Here is an 18016-nt window from a genome sequence, read left to right as displayed (position 1 = left end):
ATTATCATTGTTATCTATGAGATTTAAAATAAAATAGTAAACCACGAAATTATAGTTATTTACTTGCATTCCTGAACAGGTTGGTGTGTCGGTTTTGTTTTTGGTGCTCACTTGTAAAGATCAGAGGAAAGAAAAGGAAAGGAAACTCTGACCTCAAGCGACGACAGTATGAACTGCAACACAAACGGAAGTGGAGGCGGATGCGGCTCAGTCCTGTTCTCCTCCTGTAGAAACCAAGATGCCACCTGCACATCCATCATATTTGCTGCTTTTTGCCTTAATATTTCGTCTCGCTGCGGCGGCAGAAGTGTCCGTATGGAGCGTGGCCATCAACCCGGTCAGTGTTATACCTTCACCTTTCTTCGTTTTATTATTGTTTCCCTGTCTCTTTTAATGCTATATCAACCATAGCAACAGCTGTTAGCCAGTTTTGCTAGTTAGCGCCTATGTATCTGTATGTCAGACGTGTTTATTATATTGAAACTTATCTGACAAGATGAACTTTTCATTTTTACCGCTTATTAAAGTTTCCCCCCACTGCACCGTAAATAAAAGGCATACAATAATATGTTTAAAGTGGGTTTTCAGCAATATTGTACTTACGTACAAAATTCACACATCTGTATTTTACTAATCTTCTACTTTTACTTCTCTGCATTTACTAAATAAATTGTGTACTTTTACTCCAACACATTTCCCCTTACTATCCTCATAATAAATAACACTGAAAGTTAAATAATCTGTATTTATGTAGCTCTTTCATTGTCTCAAAGCTGCTTTACACGACAGTTTTGCCATTCACTCATTCACCCACTTCATCCAGGACATTTTCTATTACACATCTTTATTTCTTGAAATATTGACACAGCTGTCAGGAACAACGTGGGCCTTTCAGCTGAAAGACGACAAGCTCTACCACTGAGCTACTTGATTGGATGCCATCTTTTTTCTATATCTTTTGGATATGTATACTGATCATTGTTGGATGTGACAAAGATTTAAGTGGCTAAAAAAGCTTTGAGGATATTATAGACTAATTAAACTATTATAGACACCGCTGACTGACTGATTTAGTAGCTGATTTTCTATTAGATTTGTGAGCCGTTGCTTTACTAAATGAGGCTTTCGGCCAAAAAAAAAGAAGCTTGAAACTCCTCATTAGGACTTATTTGTTCAGGATCTGTAGGTTCAAACCTTGATGCTTGATGTTTTTTTTGTGTGTCAAGTCCTGACATTTTAAGACCATCTTTTGTCAGTTTTCTATAAAACTCTTCAGAGCCAGTGGCCAAGAAAAACATGGAGTAAAACACTTAGTTTAACGTTCTGATTAAAAATAATTGCTCCATGTGGGTAATTTGTAAGGTGTGTTTAAATGTCTTTTTATGTATATTTTTACCGTTTAATATTTTTTGTTTGTTTTTGTTACCTCTTTAGAATGTTTTCTAAACACTGACCTTGTCTCTGTGTATTTTTCAGGTACAAAATGCTGTGTTTCGGAAGACGCTGTATGCCAACACCACCATCTCCATGAAGTGTGAGTTGTCTGACATGTGAGATGCATATTTCTGCTCACACAGTAGCAGAAAATACCCCAGGTTACCATGTAGTAACAGCATGAAGGGAAAGGGTGGAAGTGGAGTAGATCAGGGATGTTGACATTAAGTCTTTACACACCAAAAAAATGAAAAAAAACTACAACATTCCAGTTCCTCACTCTCTGAGTAAATTGCTGGTATTTGTTTTTCTTTCTTTGCAGTTCAGGGCGATACAGCATCATGTGACAGAAACTTGGTATTCAACATCAGCTGGTACCTGCGTTCCTCTGTTTGCTACAATGAGGTCTTCAACACACCAGTGAGTGTTCACTGTTAAAATCAAGTAAAACTTTGTAGAGCAGGCAAAACATCCGCCGGTTAAATGTTGAATATGTAATTTCATTTGTGTAAATTCCTCCCTCCCTCACTTTGTGTAGGACAACAAAGCGACAAACATGTTTGGTTTGGACCACATGGTTAAAGATGGCTGGAGTGGCTTCTACAGTCAGGGCTACATGTACTTTGAAAACTGCTCCTCCCTCTTCTTACCAAAGGTTTGTTATAAAGACAAAGTTGTTGCACTGCAGCAATTATTTAGTATGAGGATGATTCAGAGACATTATTAATCATATTATAATTATTTTTATATATACATTTTGGCTCTGTCCTCTCACTCAGGTGTATTATCCTGAATTCAACCCATATCAGCCCCTCACTAGCCCAAAGGTGAGTTACTTCATATCTATGAACTTAAGATATTATATTTTTGGTGCTCAGATATAAAAATATGCTTAGTGTTAGATATAATTTGTTTTTATCAGAACTTGTCATATATAGCATCTCAGTGCTTAATCCATTTCTGTTTTTAATTTTAATTGAACACATTTTTAACATAAAATTGCCCAATAAACCACTCCCTATGTTTCTTTGTTTATTTTAAACCTATGTTTTCTTCATTCTCTTTAGAGTGACGCATCAAATCAGAGCTTTATTTGGCCTGATAAACCGGTAAGAAGTGATGTTTTTTTTTACTTTTAATATAAGTTAAATGTATTTTTCAGAAGTCTGTACCAGAGCTTGCTTTTTGTGATACTATTTTTTAGCCTTTTGCAACAATTAGATGATTCAGGGTGTCCGTGGGATTTAAAAAAGTATTAAAAGTTGATAAATCAATTTTGGGAAAATTAAGGCCTTTAAAGAGTCTTAATCTCGATTTCATAAGGTATTACATTTTGTCCACTGCAAAAACTTGAGGATTCCTGCATATACCCTGTGATTGCAAAACCCATCCATCCATCATCTACTGCCTTATAGTCCACAGGAGGGTCACGGGGGGTGCTGTGCCAATCTCAGCTGACGTAGGGCGATAGGCGGGGTACACCCTGGACAGTTCGCCATCGCAGGGACACATATAGAGACAAATGACCATTTACTCTCACATTCACACCTATGGTCAATTTAGAGTGACCAATTAACCTAATTCCCATATTGCATGTTTTGGTCTTGCTGCAAAGGCAAGAGCGCTAACCACTACACCAACCGTGTGGCCAATTTGCAAAACCCATTGGAGTTAAAATAGAGGCTGCTGAGCACTGAATAGTGTGTGATTCATTTCAGGACATCAGTGCAGTGGCCAAAGCCTGGAAGGACAGTCCATATCTTTTCATTGTAAAAGTGCAGCCGTTGTTTCGTGGCATTGAAGATGAAGAAATTGGCCCCGAGCAGGTCAACTTTGCTTTCACAAGTGAGAATTTATTCTACTTTTTATTCATTGAAAGCAAAAGAAAGAAATATAAACTCTAACCACATGGTTGTTTTATGTCAGCAGAAGTTACTCACTGTCTCTTCCTTTCTTCCTTTCTTTCTTTCTTTCTTTCTTTCTTTCTCACAGTGAAAGTTGAGATGAAGGGTCCACATGACTACTCCTCTCCAGCAGACTGGCCTCTCATGATGGTAAAGACTATGAACCAGCGTTTCTCAATCCTGGTCCTGGTGACCCACTGACACATTTTAGTTTGTCTAGTGCTGCGCCAACACACCTGATTCAAATGGGTTGCTCATCAGCATGCACTGCAGAAGCCTGATAGTGACCCATTTATCTGAATTAGGTGTGTTGGAGCAGGAGAACGTCTTAATCATGCAGGACAGTATTGTGAAGCCCTGCTAACTACCCACTAACATACAGAATATTTTACATAAATACCATTAAACGTCTTTATTTAATGAATAATCATCTTGTGACTTTCAGCAAACTGCTGTTTTAAAGGTGATGAATTAATCCAATGCTAGTACTTTCTCTCTTCTGTCTACCGTCTCAGTTCTTCATGGTTATGTGCATCATATACGTGCTGTTCGGGGCTCTGTGGCTCTTCTGGTGCGCCTGTTATTGGCGGGATCTCCTGCGGATTCAGTTCTGGATTGGTGCCGTCATCATCCTCGGCATGTTAGAGAAAGCCGTCTTTTATTCAGAATACCAGAACATCCGGTACAAAGGAGACTATGGTTGGTTGATTTTTTACTTTTGTCCTCTTTTTTTTACTTTTTTGTTGTTTTTCTCTTTATTTATGTGTTTCTCTTTCTCTTCACAGTTCAAGGTGCAGTGATATTTGCAGAACTGCTCTCTGCTCTTAAAAGATCTTTAGCTCGGATCCTGGTCCTCATTGTCAGTCTTGGCTATGGTATAGTCAAGTAAGTTGAATCACAGTATTATAAATGCAGTATCTACTGTATACGTGTGTGTGTGTCTATGTATTTGTATGTGTGTGTGTGTATATATATGTACATATATATTTATATATATGTATATGTATGTGTATATATTTATATATGTATGTATATATATATATGTATACACACATACAGTAACTTAATATTCTTTTTTCCCCCTCATTCGTTGGTAAAATTGACCTTTTTGTTGTTGTTTTTTTTATGTGTGTAGGCCCAGCTTGGGTACCACAGTGCACCGGCTTGCAGCTGTTGGCCTTCTTTACCTTCTCTTCTCCTCTGTGGAGGGTGTGATGAGAGTGACGGGTGTAAGTGTCAGCTTTTACTTAACAGTAATGATTATAGCAATGACTATACAGATGAATTCAAAACATATTGTATTTCATAATCTTACATATTAGTTTTGTCCCATTTTATTTTCAATTGTATATCAAAACACTATGAAACAAAGTTGATTGTTTCCAAGTGTTTAATCCTACAAATTCACTCCTCACTGATTTGGTAACAGTTGATGTTTCCATGGCAATAGCAGGTCCAGTCTGACACATCGACATATACTGAGTGTGTATGTTGAGCGTCACCCAAATTACAATCACACAAACACTTAAATTGTAAAATAGCAGCGGTAGGAATTGTGTAATTTATAACTAACAATGCAGAGAGCTTTTTATTGACTGCAAAACTGAGTGGCTAAAAACAATGTTGGCAATAATTAGGTTTGATTTCATGAAGGTCTTGGAAGTTTGAAATCTTTTTCTTATTGCAGAGCCTTTTCAAGCTTTTGTTTCTTTTTAAGTGATACTTTACACATACATATTTATTTCTAGTAGGAATTAATATAAAAAGATCCCAGTGTATTTAAATGAGTGCAGATGGAACATTATCTATTACAGGCTACAGTGGGAAGAATGAAGCTGATAGGGACTGTGTATTTACAGTATGTTGCCTAGCACAGCTTTCAAGGCACTCTGTATGAATAAATGTGATTTTAAGTGGATGAGACGATGTAGGGAGAAGGTTATTCAGGGATTCAGTCACCGGGAGGCAGGGGAGTAGCGATGATAACTGGGAATGACAAATTTCATGTGCGCGTGATTTTTCAAGTGCAACCAAAGACACTGCAGCAAGTTCAGAAGGTCATGAAAACATCTCGTTATGCAAACAAACATAAGAAAAGAGCGACGATAGGGGGAATGTGGAGAGCCGATGAACTTTGGTGAGCAGATGTGTTTTGTCAGGAGGCAGCTAAATGTCTAAGTCTTCACCAGATCTTGGCAGAAGAAAAGTGGTTTAGAAAAGCAGTGGAACTCCCCTTATGATTAAATAATGCTGTTTTCTATTGGCACATTCACACAGCCACGTTTATGCTAATGCTTCATGACTAAAGTACCACAGTGAACTTCCACACATAATCCTCTTGGATTCACAGTGAACCAACAATGTTTCCCCATTACGTTTTATTTTATTAAACCTTTATTTAACTAGGAGTAAAACTCACTGAGATAAAACCTGTCCTGGCCGAGACAGGCAGCAGTACGTACATACAGGTTAGGCATGGATACAACTAATTCAGTCATACAGCAGACTTAACACTAACAGTGTAAATAAAATAAAATAAATAAAATATACATAAATGTACTTAAATTATACAAAGTATATATCACATATTTTTCAATAAAATCAATTTTGCATTAACATATTGACCCTAATTATTGTTCTTTTTTGGGACTTTCTAAAATGGGTAAAATCTTATTCTTTGTTGTTCTAACTAGGGCTTAATTGATTAATTGATGACTAAATAAATTGTTCAAAGATTTCTGACCTTTTTCGGCTTTTTAAATGTGAATATCTTTTGGTTTCTTTGCTACAAAAAAATGATTAAAACTGAATAACGTTTTATTCAGAATAAAGCATTTTGTTGTTTCACATTGTGGAGATGCATTAATCTGGTGTGAACTGAAGAACCTAGAGGTTCAGATCAGGATCAGATCAGGCAAAGCTCTCAGTGATAAAGTCTGACTCTCATCATTTTTCTTTCTTCAGGGTTTCTATGGTACAGTTGCCCTGGTGGCTAACCTCAGCCTCTCCCTCATTGACTCCTGCGTAATGTGGTGGATATCCTTTACTCAAGCTGCTGAAAGGACAACTGCCTTAAATTGTTGCATTTAACATTATTATTTGAATGTACAGTTTTTGTCTTGTTTTCCTCAACTTGCATCTACATTTTCATCAGTCTGTCTCAAACCATTCGTCTGCTGAAGCTCCGCAGAAACATCGTGAAGCTGTCTTTGTATCAGCACTTCACCAACACGCTCATCTTCTCTGTTTTGGGTGAGTTACAGTCGTTTGTATGATCACAGCTTCTCCTAATTTGCTCTCTCCTCCATCTCTCCTCACATGTGCTTCACACACTTGTATAATAGAATTAGATTGAGATGGAGTGAGAGATCATTTTCTGCACACATTTGCTGATTTTCAACAGAGGAAGCTCATGTACCACTGGTGTTGCACTTACCACAGTTTGACAACCAAGGTCTTGGAGCATCTAAACATTTGAGAATAACACATATTTAAGTTGTTATTGTTTGGATTTGTTGTTTTAGAAATGCTATTATAACTATTTAGAAATATTTCTTGTTTTTAGTGTGATCTCCACTGACATAGCAGAGTTTCAGTCTTAAACCTGGAGTGGAACCAAAATGAATGTCCTTTATAAACCACTGTGTTTATCCTACTGTTTCATGAAGAAAGTACAGATTTATTTAAGACACGATTGAGTATTTCACACGACTGTTTGCCTCATGGAGGTTTGCTCATATAATTCCATTTAAAATGCCAAAGATGACAATTTTGCATCAGCAAGGCCAGCAACAAAGCCAGCATACAACTAATACTTTTGCGCGGCATGGTACGGCCACTTGTTTACTTACGAAGGGTTCAGTAATAAATATGAAGCTAGAGCGACTACCTTTAGTAAGTAATGTTATTGATGTTGGATTGTGGCACTGTTTAATTTGAGGAAATTTGAGGTGAACCAGGATTTTATTGCATATAAGCAGTTGGTGAGGGATAAGGGTGAGAGTGTGGAATTTGGTGAGCTGGATAAATAGAGCTGGGTGTCATCTGCAAAGCAGTGGAAATGGATATTATATTAGCGGAGGATATTACCTAGAAGAGGGAAGTAGATGATAAAGAAGAGGGGCCCCAGGACTGACCCCTGGGGCACACCTGAATTGACGGGGGAAGGGTGGGATCTGAATGATTTCAGCTGAATGAACTGAGTGCGGCCTGTGAGATGCGAGTGAAACCAGTGCAGGGGTGTGAGTGATGCCTATGGAAGATAATCTATTGAGGAGGATGGAGTGAGAAATTGCGTCAAAGGCCGCACTCAGGTCAAGGCGGATGAGAATGGTGAGTAATCCAGAATCAGCTGCCATAAGGAGGTCATCTGTGATTTTTATGAGAGCAGTTTCGGTACTATGGCGGGGGCGGAAACCAGACTGGAATTGTTCATATAGGCTGTTTTGGGTTAAGTGGGAGGGGAGTTAAGTATTTTGGAGATGAAAGGAAGGTTAGAATGGGGCAGGTTATTGAAGGTATGCGTTTGACAGAAACAATGCATTTACAGGACGTTCACACGAAAGCATTTAAGAGTAAATTTGTGAAAGGATTAGTTTGAAATTTTGTGGAAGGTTTGTTTGGGAAGACCTGTTTGCTGTATCTCCAATGATTTGCACATTGTTTACACACATCAAAATCAAAACCGGTGTTTACTTTGTTTCTTCAGCTTCCATTATATTCATCATCTGGACCACCAAAGTCTTCAAGATGGTGGACTGCCAAACGGTCAGTTTATTCTCTGTTACCGATTGATTGCTGTGTTGCTGTTTTCCTCACAGGCTCTCTCCATGTCTTGTTTACACTGACATGAAAATTGTACTTCATAAAATCCATGTATTCACTTTTATTCTCCTGTGTTCCTCTATTATGTAGGGTTGGAGGGACTTGTGGGTGGACGATGCCTTCTGGCGTCTCCTGTTCTCCACCATTCTGCTGGTCATCATGGTGTTGCTGCGGCCCTCTGTGAACAACCAGAGGTCAGAGTCATCCAGAGCTGAGGGTGTGATAGAGCACCGCCCCTTTGGCTCCATTCATTCCTATGGAGTTTCTCACCCAGTGCACATGCCAAAAAAGTTTCTAACTTCCGCGTTTATTTCCGGGTTGTGCGGAGCATGAGCATAGTTGAGACAATATCGCCATACCGGTGTATTATTTTATGCTGCCTTGCGAACACTATTTAGCTGACTGCTTTTCTCTGAGCCTACAAGCCTAGTTCAGCTGCTCAATCACGCCCCTTATGTGTACGTATTAAGTAGTGTTCTCCCTCGCACCAACGCTTCACAACAGACATTTGAACAAAGGCTCTGGTCTCCGGGTTTCAGCTCTCAGCTGAGCGACCAACAGGAGAGCAAGCGAGCTAACGCAGATAAGCAAGCTCACGCAGATAAACCGCAGATTTCATCTGAATTAAAACAGTGTGTCTAGAAGCTCCACAGAATCAGTCTGAGACAAAGAGAGAGAGAGAGAGATTAAATTTTTGGTATGGTTTGTACCTATTATTATTATTATTATTATTATTATTATTATTATCATTATTATTATTATTATTATTATGCTTTTATTGTTAAGAAGCCATAATAAATGTCAGATTCAAAATTCTAATTGCTAATTGTTTGTTTAAATACGTACTATATATAATACTAAATCAGAAAATTACTTTTGATACTTAAGTACAGTAAATGTCAGGTATTTTAAGACTTTTACTCAAGAAATATTGTAAAAGGTGAAGTAATTTGTAGTACTCAAATATGGCTTTCAAGTGCTTTATACAAGACTGCCTGTATTTTTTCTATATAATACTGTAAAGCTGTAGGCCTGTTTGTGTTTACATGTTTTGTTGTAATGTAGTGTAGGCTATTACTATACTTTTTATAATACTTTACATGTTTCAAACAGACAACACTATTGTTTATATATGTTGTCATATACAGCTGTGCTTTGTCAAGCAAAAAAACAAAACTAAACCTAAATAAATGGTTGATGGTGATTAGTTAAAAGTACACACTTTACCGGTTTTGTTCAAAATATCATTATAATATCGTATATCGCCATTCAAACAAAAAATATCGAGATATGAGTTTTGGTCCATATCGCCCAGCCCAGCGGATTTCATGAATACCGATTGCACGTTAGCTTCGGTCTTTAAATCATGGATTAGTAAATGAATGTCAAAACCAACAATAGTGAATACAGTGTAATGACGTCATTACAGGTTAAAATGATCAATTTAATGTTTCATTTAATTGACCGTGGCTATTAGTTTATATGTGTTGTTACAGGAATTATGTTGTTTTCTTGGATGCTTTTGGCTTGATTTTCCATTGTTACAACCCGGCTGTTAGACTGCAACAAAAATAGGGAGAGAAGACGAGGACTAGTGCAAAACAACGATTTATTTGCAAATTAGCGTTAAATATCAGTGTCAGTTATCAGTAGGTGTATGCATGCACACATACATGCATGCATTCCCGCCTTCTGCATTCCAGACTTCCTCATACAGTACCATAGTTCCTCTCTCGGCACTCTGTCATAGACTTTTTCCAGATCTACAAAGGCACAATGCAGCTCCCTCTGACCTTCTCTGTATTTCTCTACCAGCATTCGTAAAGCAAATACTGCATCTGTAGTACTCTTTCTAGGCATGAAACCATACTGTTGCTCACAAATGCTGACTTCTGCTCTCAGTCTCGTTTCCACTCTTGCCCATAACTTCATTGTATGGCTCATCAACTTTATTCCTCTATAGTTACTGCAATTCTGAACATCTCCCTTATTAAAAATGGGCACCATCACACTTCTTCTCCATTCCTCAGGTATCCCCTCACTCTCTAAGATCCTGTTGAATAGTCTAACCAGAAACTCTACTGCCTCCTCTCCTAGACACTTCCATACCTCCACAGGTATATCATCAGGACCAACTGCCTTTTCATTCTTACTACTCTCAGTACTCTCCTACCTGTCTCCCTGATTACATTAGCTGTAGATGTCCAGTCATCTGGGAGCTCTCCCTGACCACCCAGATGCTTTCTCAACTTCTCCCTGAAAACCACCTTTGTCCTCTTCGTCTTCCTTGTCACCAGATTCATCCTGCAAACCACCATCCTATGCTGACTTGCTACACTCTCACCCACCACTACTTTGCAGTCACTGATCTCCTTCAGATTACATCGACTATACAAGATGTAGTCTACCTGTGTGCTCCTACCTCCACTCTTATAAGTTACCCTATGCTCATGCCTCTTCTGGAAGAAAGTATTCACTACAGCCATTTCCATCCTTTTTGCAAAGTCTACCAACATCCGTCCCTCTGTGTTCCTATCCTGGATACCAAACCTGCCCATCCCTTCTTCATCACCTCTATTTCCTGCACCAACATATCCATTGAAGTCTGCACCAATTACCACTCTCTCACCTCTGGGGATATTCTGCATCACTTAATCTAACTCACTCCAGAAGATTTCCTTCTCCTCTAATTCACATCCCACCTGTGGGGCATAGCCACTAATAACATTTAACATCACACCTTCAATTTCAAGCTTCAGACTCATCAGTCTATCTAACACTCTTTTCAATTCCAGGACAGTCCTAACGAACTCCTCTTTTAGGATAACCCCTACTCCATTTCTCTTCCTATCAATACCATAGTAGTACAACTTAAAACCTGCACCTAAGCTTCTCACCTTGCTACCTTTCCACCTGGTCTCCTGGACACACAGTATATCCACCTTCCTTCTCTGCATCATGTCAATCAACTCTCTAGCTTTTCCCGTCATCGTCCCAATATTCAAAGTCCCTACTGTCAGTCCCAGACTCTTGCCTTTCCTCTTTTCTCTCTGTTTCTGAACCCGCCTTCCTCCTCTCCTCCTTCGACCTACAGTAGCCCAATTTCCACTGTTATCCTGTATGTTATCGGCAACCAATGGCGGTCCTTGTTAACCCGGGCCTCGACCGATCCGGTATGGAAGTCATAGGTTTGATTCGCATATTTAGTTTTGGCACAGGTTTTACTCCGGGTGCCCTTCCTGACGCAACCCTCTGCATTTATCCGGGCTTGGGACCGGCTCAAAAAGACACTCTTAAGACACTCCTAAGGCTGCATTAACCATTCACTGACATACTGTATGCTAATCATCAAAAATGTTCAATTCAATTTTAATTTTATTTGTATAGCGCCAAATCATAACATACATTATCTCAAGGCACTGTACATAGACAACAGTTCACACAATGAGCAAGCACTAGGCATCAGTGGAGAAAAAACTCCCTCTTAACAGGAAGAAATCTCTGACAGAACCAGACTCAGAGATGTGCGGTCATCTGCCTCTACCGGTTGGGGTGAAAGGAAAATGGGGGACAGAAAGGGGGGAGAGAAAGGACAAGAGGGAGATGAGGTAGAGACAGAAGAGAGACCAGGAGCAGATACACAATAACTTTAACAAGTTACAAGTTTATACAGTCAATGATGACATTTTTATAGCAATACAATGTAATTTATGTAAGCAGCAGCAGAGAGTGTTGATAAAAATTATACTGATATCAACTTTTAATTATAGCACAATAATAATGGTGGTGATATGTATGATAGGAATAGCCTCGAAAACTGGATCTTGATCCTGCAACCTGCAAGATGAGGATACAGAGAGAGAGGAAAGGAAGGAAAGACAAACTAGGGAGAGAAAGAAACAAGGTTAATGACGTATAAAAAAGTCATATTCATACACTGAGTGTGAGAGAATGAATGTGCATGCACCACAGGAAAATCAGGAAAAGGTCTCCAAAAAAGGCTCCACAGTCCACGTCGTCATCTGCCCCATGTTTTTTGGGCCGCATGAGTATTTTTTGTTGCAGTACCGGGAGTGGCCACCATGACAAAATTGTCTTCAAGGCAGAGGGGACCTTGAAGACAATTCTATCCAGTTCTTATAATTCATCCGTGGTGTGATCTCAGATGGTGTATGACTTTACACAGGCTGCATCCTTTTCTTCTTAGGTTCTCTCATTCCCCTCTGATTGATGAAGACGATGAAGAGGAGGAGACCAAGGAGCCCATGCTGAATGAAGCTTATGGTATGATATTCCTGTTAGTAATGCTTTCCATTAAAAAATGCTCAGTAGTTGCCTAGTGTTGTGTAAACCGACGTCAGATGGTAGAGATGTCCCGATCAGTTTTTTCCTCCAGATATCCTTAATGCTTGCATACCCTTGGATAACAGAGCTGCACAGTTCACCATTTTCTTTTTAAAAATGGTCACAAATCCATAATATTCCTGACTGAATGTTGCTTTTTATTTATTGTGAGTAGTTAATTTGAGAGAAAGAGTGCCAGGGTGTCATCAGCTCTCTGTTAGCTAAACCAGTGCTGTGTTTTTGTACAACGTTTTGTTGAACTGCGGACACAATTGCTTCACCCGCTCCATGCACAGAACAAAACAAGATTAACAGCAACTAGGGGACCTGTCTGATCAAAAATTTGAAATACGGAAATGACAAAAGGCCTGTAAACATGGAGACATTACTTTATTTAAGACCTTTAATTATTATTTGGAAATTACTGAGGGGTGACCCTCATTTAAAACCATATAAATAAAATAAATATAAATCACTATCACTATATTCCAAAAGTGACATAAAAACAGTCCCCAAGAACACTGGAGTAATTGATCTATTTTAACATTTTGTTTCCTTTTTGTTTGAGCAAGGATACAAGACTATGAAAAAGTCAACTTTATTTCTCTACCACGTTTAAAAATAACCAGGATTGACCAAAGTGCTTTACAAAGTTAAAGTTAAAAGTGTACAATAACAAGGTACAACAAGAATCACTTGTCTGCAAACAGTCTACTCAGATCCTGCAGATCCTCTAAAGACAAGACTTGGACGTAACGTTTTATAACCCACTGCTTTTCTTCATATTAAGTATAAAAGGACATTTTAGTAACCTGGTTATGTTCTAATTGTGTCATTGAACCAGAGGCTTTTTGTGTTTTCTCAATTGGCTCTTGTTTTATTTTTATGTCAGCGGGAATGAAGATGAGAGGTTCAAAGCCTGACATAACGCTATTTGTACCTAGGCTATCTATGATATTTTCTAAAATCCAATATGATTTTCTTAAATTGTAGAAGAAGTCTGGACCTTCTATGTTAGGCGCATAAATGTTACCTAAAATTACATTTTGTCCTGCCAGATTAGCTAAAAGTCTTTATCTCTGTATTCTTCAGATATAACATTAGTCTTTTTTGAGAATAGTATAGAACCTCACTTTTTTGAGTGAAATTATGACTAGTGCAGTACCCGTGCAAAATCTGTTTTTGTGTTTTTAGTAGTTGTTGGTTTGGTGTGTTTGAGTGCTCCTTTTTACTTTTTAGAGTGGCAAGAAGCTATTCTGTCTGCCACTTTTTGTCTTTTTGTGTAGCTGGTTGTGCTTTGCATGTGTGGGATTCTGAAACGTCCTTACATTTTTTTTTGTTTATTCAAAGACTAAAGACTGTCCAAAGTAGGTCGGGCTATTCGAAGTGTCAGTTTATTGAACATCATGTTTTACATAGTTTTGAATAGCCACTGCATACAGTACCTGTGTTTGTTGGCGTGTTGTTGCAAAATCCGCTGACTCATTTTAATGCAAGCAAACCGCATTCAGGGAGCCTTTATTGTTGAGGTCAGACATAATATTCACCCACACATCTTGCATTCGCTTAACTTTTTACTCGCGGATTCAATTCTGACAAAAGGCCCGCTTATCCTCTCACAGTGCTGTGTGAGTGAGAGAGGGAATGGCTACAGTAGAGCGGCGAAAACCAATGTGTGCTTCTTTTACCGATATATTTAACGATGTCTTTTGCATTACTTATTCAAACACTGCATTTACTTGTCTGTTACAGAACAGACAGACACAGACTGACCTCCTGAAATTTATAGAAAAGCACATTTGATCCACCTGTCATGTGTTGTTTGCTGCCGACATGTTGCTAGCTGTATCTGCTCTCTTAGCTTCAGCTACGTGGTTAGCTTGAGGTGGCCTCGATAGGAGTTTATCGGTTTTCAGACCCGTATTATTCCTCCCACGTGGATTTTTTGACCTCTTCACAAGTTTTCCATGGCAGACCACTGTATGAGCTCACATTAAATCATCCATTCAACTTATATTATTTGACAAATATAGTTGGAGCGTCGCAGCCACTCCTCTCCACATCGCCACTGGACATCTCCATGTGTAATTGTTGAATTATTTTCTGTTTCTGAAACACTGTTTTTGCTAGGATGAAGACCTAAAGTGGGTCGAGGAGAATATTCCTACAACTGTTGCTGACGTGTAAGTAGCAAATTAGAATTAAATTAAATCTCTCTTATGTCATGAAGATATCCTGAAATGGTTTTTAAAATAAAATCATATAATTGTATTTTCTCCTGAATAAACTCATTGTTATCAGTGAAGCCAGTATTTCCATTTAACTTGTTTTCCTTTAGTCTCTGATCAAACATCATAGTCATTTTATGTTTCTTACGTAGGACCTTTTAATAACTTAAATCTATATTATGTATCTTATGCGCCCCAAAAGATTATATCAGCATCTTTGAAACAAGGAAAGAATTTGAAAATGTTTGACCTTTTACCCTCTAAACTCATTGTTATCAGTGAAGCCAGTATTTCCATTTAACTTGTTTTCCTTTAGTCTCTGATCAAACATCATAGTCATTTTATGTTTCTTACGTAGGACCTTTTAATAACTTAAATCTATATTATGTATCTTATGCGCCCCAAAAGATTATATCAGCATCTTTGAAACAAGGAAAGAATTTGAAAATGTTTGACCTTTTACCCTCTAATCTCTGCTTTCTCTATTTTATATAGAGCACTCCCTGTCATGCTAGATGAGGAAGAGGTAAAAACTCTTATTTTTTTGCCCTGTAACTTCACATTTTTGTCTTTTCAACATGTTCCTTAACTGAATTTTCCGTACATTTTTACAGGAAATACTGAAAACCAAGATGGAGAGATCCAAAATGGAGTAGACCTAAGAGGTTTGATGTGAGAATGAAAAGAGAGCAAATTCAAGGTAGCAATGATTGCTTTTTGAGTGATCTGATTACCAAAAAAAAGTTCTCTCCAAACACTTCATTTTTTACTGAACATTGTGTAATAATACTTAAATAAGCTAAAAGAAGCATGAATAGTGTGTTTTATGAAGGGGATTTGGATGGATGGGTTGGCTGCTCTTGATATTTTTTCTAGATCAGCACTCTTCAACTAAAGTGAAACTGAACACATTACACAACAGAACACTAATTAGTATTTTCTTTATTTCCTTCAAGAATGGGTTTGGCCAAGTCACAAAATAAGCAAACTAATGGATATTTTACACAATGCATTGTAGAAAATAGCATATTTATATTTATCAAAATCCTGCTTGGTGGTGTTAAATTAATATAATATTCAATGGTTTTAATGGGTGTTTTAAGAACATCTTAGGAACAGAGTGAAGGGAACCTGAACACCAACTGGGTCAAATCTGTAGAAACGTGAGGACCAATTTGGAATCTGTTCAGATACAATTCTTTACTTTTCGCACTCATCACAGCCAGGATATCACATATCCTGAGAGTGGAGAGGAAACTGAAAACACTAAAGCTGCTTTCAGACATGTATGGGAGTCTGGGTGTGGAAGTCTAGATCTCCTGCTAGCTTCCCAGGAAAATGTCCACATAATGTCCAAGTGAGACTCTATAAGAACACAGGAAAATTCCTGCTGTTGCGAACACGTCTGAACCTTGACAATCTCCCGCTGCATAAGTTTTGTCCACCTGAGGGTCGTGGTGGGTGCTGGTGCCAATCCCAGCTGACATGGGGCACAGGACAAGTCATCAGTCCATCACAGGGCCTGTTTTCATGTGTTTAGCTGAAGATACAGATACAATAATTACAGTTATATTAAGTGTACAACCATTTTGTTGTATAAATTGTTGTTTTTCATTATCTTTTATATTTATATCAGAAGCCATTTTGGACCATAAACATGTTTTGAGTTTTGACACGAACTGAAGGCTACATAGATTCTTGGTGACGTGAAGGATATTCAGCTATAAAATTGACAATGTTGCTATATTTTACACACTGTACCTTTTAAATCATACACTGACATAAATAATATTCAAATGAGCACGAAACGTTATGGCGTGTCAACCCATAAGCTTCTTAATTAAAAAATAAAAAGTAAAGTTTCTTGGGGTTGTACCTGCCAGTGATTATTTTCTAAGCTAATTTTAAGGTAAAATGTGTAATACTGTCAACTCATTATTATTTGCACTGTGTTTTCTGTCTAGATTTGCCAGTGTTACTGTACATTAACATGGCGTCATTTTGCATCATTGAATACAGATACTTGAAGCCTGTCATAGTTGTTTGGGGGAAAATGCTTCGTATTGTTTTTGTTTTTTATCCTTAATTATGGTGTTGTTAAAAGGAAATCTTTCAAAGCCAAAAAACATACGCTCTTGTTGCGCCATGTCACAACTGTGTTTATGACAGAACAGTGAAAACAAGTGAAAATGTAGTTGAAGTAATGGTTATTTTTTGCAATATTACTGATTATTGATACTGTATGGGGTCAACACAGTGGGAAAGCTGAATGAACAGGCCTGTATTTAAATCTTGAAAATAAACTGAAGTATGTTCATTTCCATTTTTCTTGAAATAACATGTTTTCTTTTAAGAAGAGGAGGTTAGCTACATATTATTTAAACAATGTGGGTTTTGTTTTCCATCATGCAATCGCAATTGATAAGCCTTGTATAAGGCTTACTGAAGTAAAATACTGTTCTTTCTTTTGTGGTTTTGGCCTCAATTCAAATTCTGTACACTGTATATGTCATGGACTATATAAATGTAATGGCACTCACCTTCCACTGAGTTGAATTTAGGTCCTCATCCACATTCAGTGGGGCGGAGTAGTTTTTAAATAATGTACATGATAAATTAATATTTTTTAATAACACCTCAAGTACACACTCCTTTGTGCTCATTGTGTTCACATTGCAAAATAATCTTCTGCCTGCCGTGGCAGAATTTTAATCCCATCCTTGTGCAATCTACTGCAGTTTGTGCAGATATGTTAAATTTTGCTTTCTTTTTTGTTTTTTATATTTGTTTGAAGTCTTGTTGAGGATATTTATTTCAGAGAGATACTAAAGCCCAATATTTGGTTGTGAGTCCGCACTGTAATGTGAAGCTGACAATATTGTAGCTTTTTGCGTTTATCTTGCAAATAAAATTTGTATTGAAACATGGTTACAGTGTCAGTGTCTTTGTGAATGGATGCTTTTTATTGAATTTTGGACATGTTTTATGACTTTCAGAATAGGATTCTATTTATTTTGTAGCATTTTTTCCTTTTAATCTCTTATTGAACAAAATTTCATGGTATTATTGGAATAGTATTATAGCGTAAAGGTCAATCATGAAGTAGTGATACCATTACTAAAACGAGCTGCAACTTGAAAGGAAGCAACACTGAAAAACTAAATATATTAGTGAAATAAAATACTGTTCTTTTTGCACTCATGTTTGGGGTCTTGAGCTGTAAGGCATTTATGTATGAAGCGATTTTGTACATAAAGGTAGAATCAAGGTGCTGTACAATGG

The 18016-nt window shown here is 37.7% G+C and overlaps 1 protein-coding gene across 1 annotated transcript; it reads left to right on the top strand.

Annotated features, from left to right (window-relative positions):
• Positions 1-196: 196 nt before the first annotated feature.
• On the top strand, positions 197-17661 carry LOC122783234 (transmembrane protein 87A-like). Its single transcript, XM_044047932.1, has 20 exons — positions 197-337; positions 1477-1534; positions 1757-1854; positions 1973-2089; positions 2214-2261; positions 2502-2543; positions 3153-3279; positions 3427-3488; positions 3854-4037; positions 4124-4223; positions 4474-4567; positions 6303-6374; positions 6482-6590; positions 8047-8105; positions 8253-8356; positions 12370-12446; positions 13399-13442; positions 14637-14689; positions 15230-15260; positions 15349-17661. The coding sequence occupies exons 1-20, from the start codon at positions 239-241 to the stop codon at positions 15388-15390; spliced, it is 1620 nt and encodes a 539-aa protein (XP_043903867.1). The 5' UTR covers positions 197-238; the 3' UTR covers positions 15391-17661.
• Positions 17662-18016: the final 355 nt, after the last annotated feature.

The sequence above is a fragment of the Solea senegalensis genome, linkage group LG16 (assembly GCF_019176455.1).
Source record: "Solea senegalensis isolate Sse05_10M linkage group LG16, IFAPA_SoseM_1, whole genome shotgun sequence".
NCBI classification, from domain to species: domain Eukaryota; kingdom Metazoa; phylum Chordata; class Actinopteri; order Pleuronectiformes; family Soleidae; genus Solea; species Solea senegalensis.
This window is presented reverse-complemented; position numbering and strand designations above follow the sequence as displayed.

Coding starts and splice junctions, on each gene's coding strand:
- LOC122783234 (XM_044047932.1), top strand. CDS start 239: ATGCCACCTGCACATCCATCATATTTGCTGCTTTTTGCCTTAATATTT. Junction 1,535..1,756: donor CACCACCATCTCCATGAAGT/GTGAGTTGTCTG, acceptor CTTTCTTTGCAG/TTCAGGGCGATACAGCATCA. Junction 14,690..15,229: donor CCTACAACTGTTGCTGACGT/GTAAGTAGCAAA, acceptor TATTTTATATAG/AGCACTCCCTGTCATGCTAG.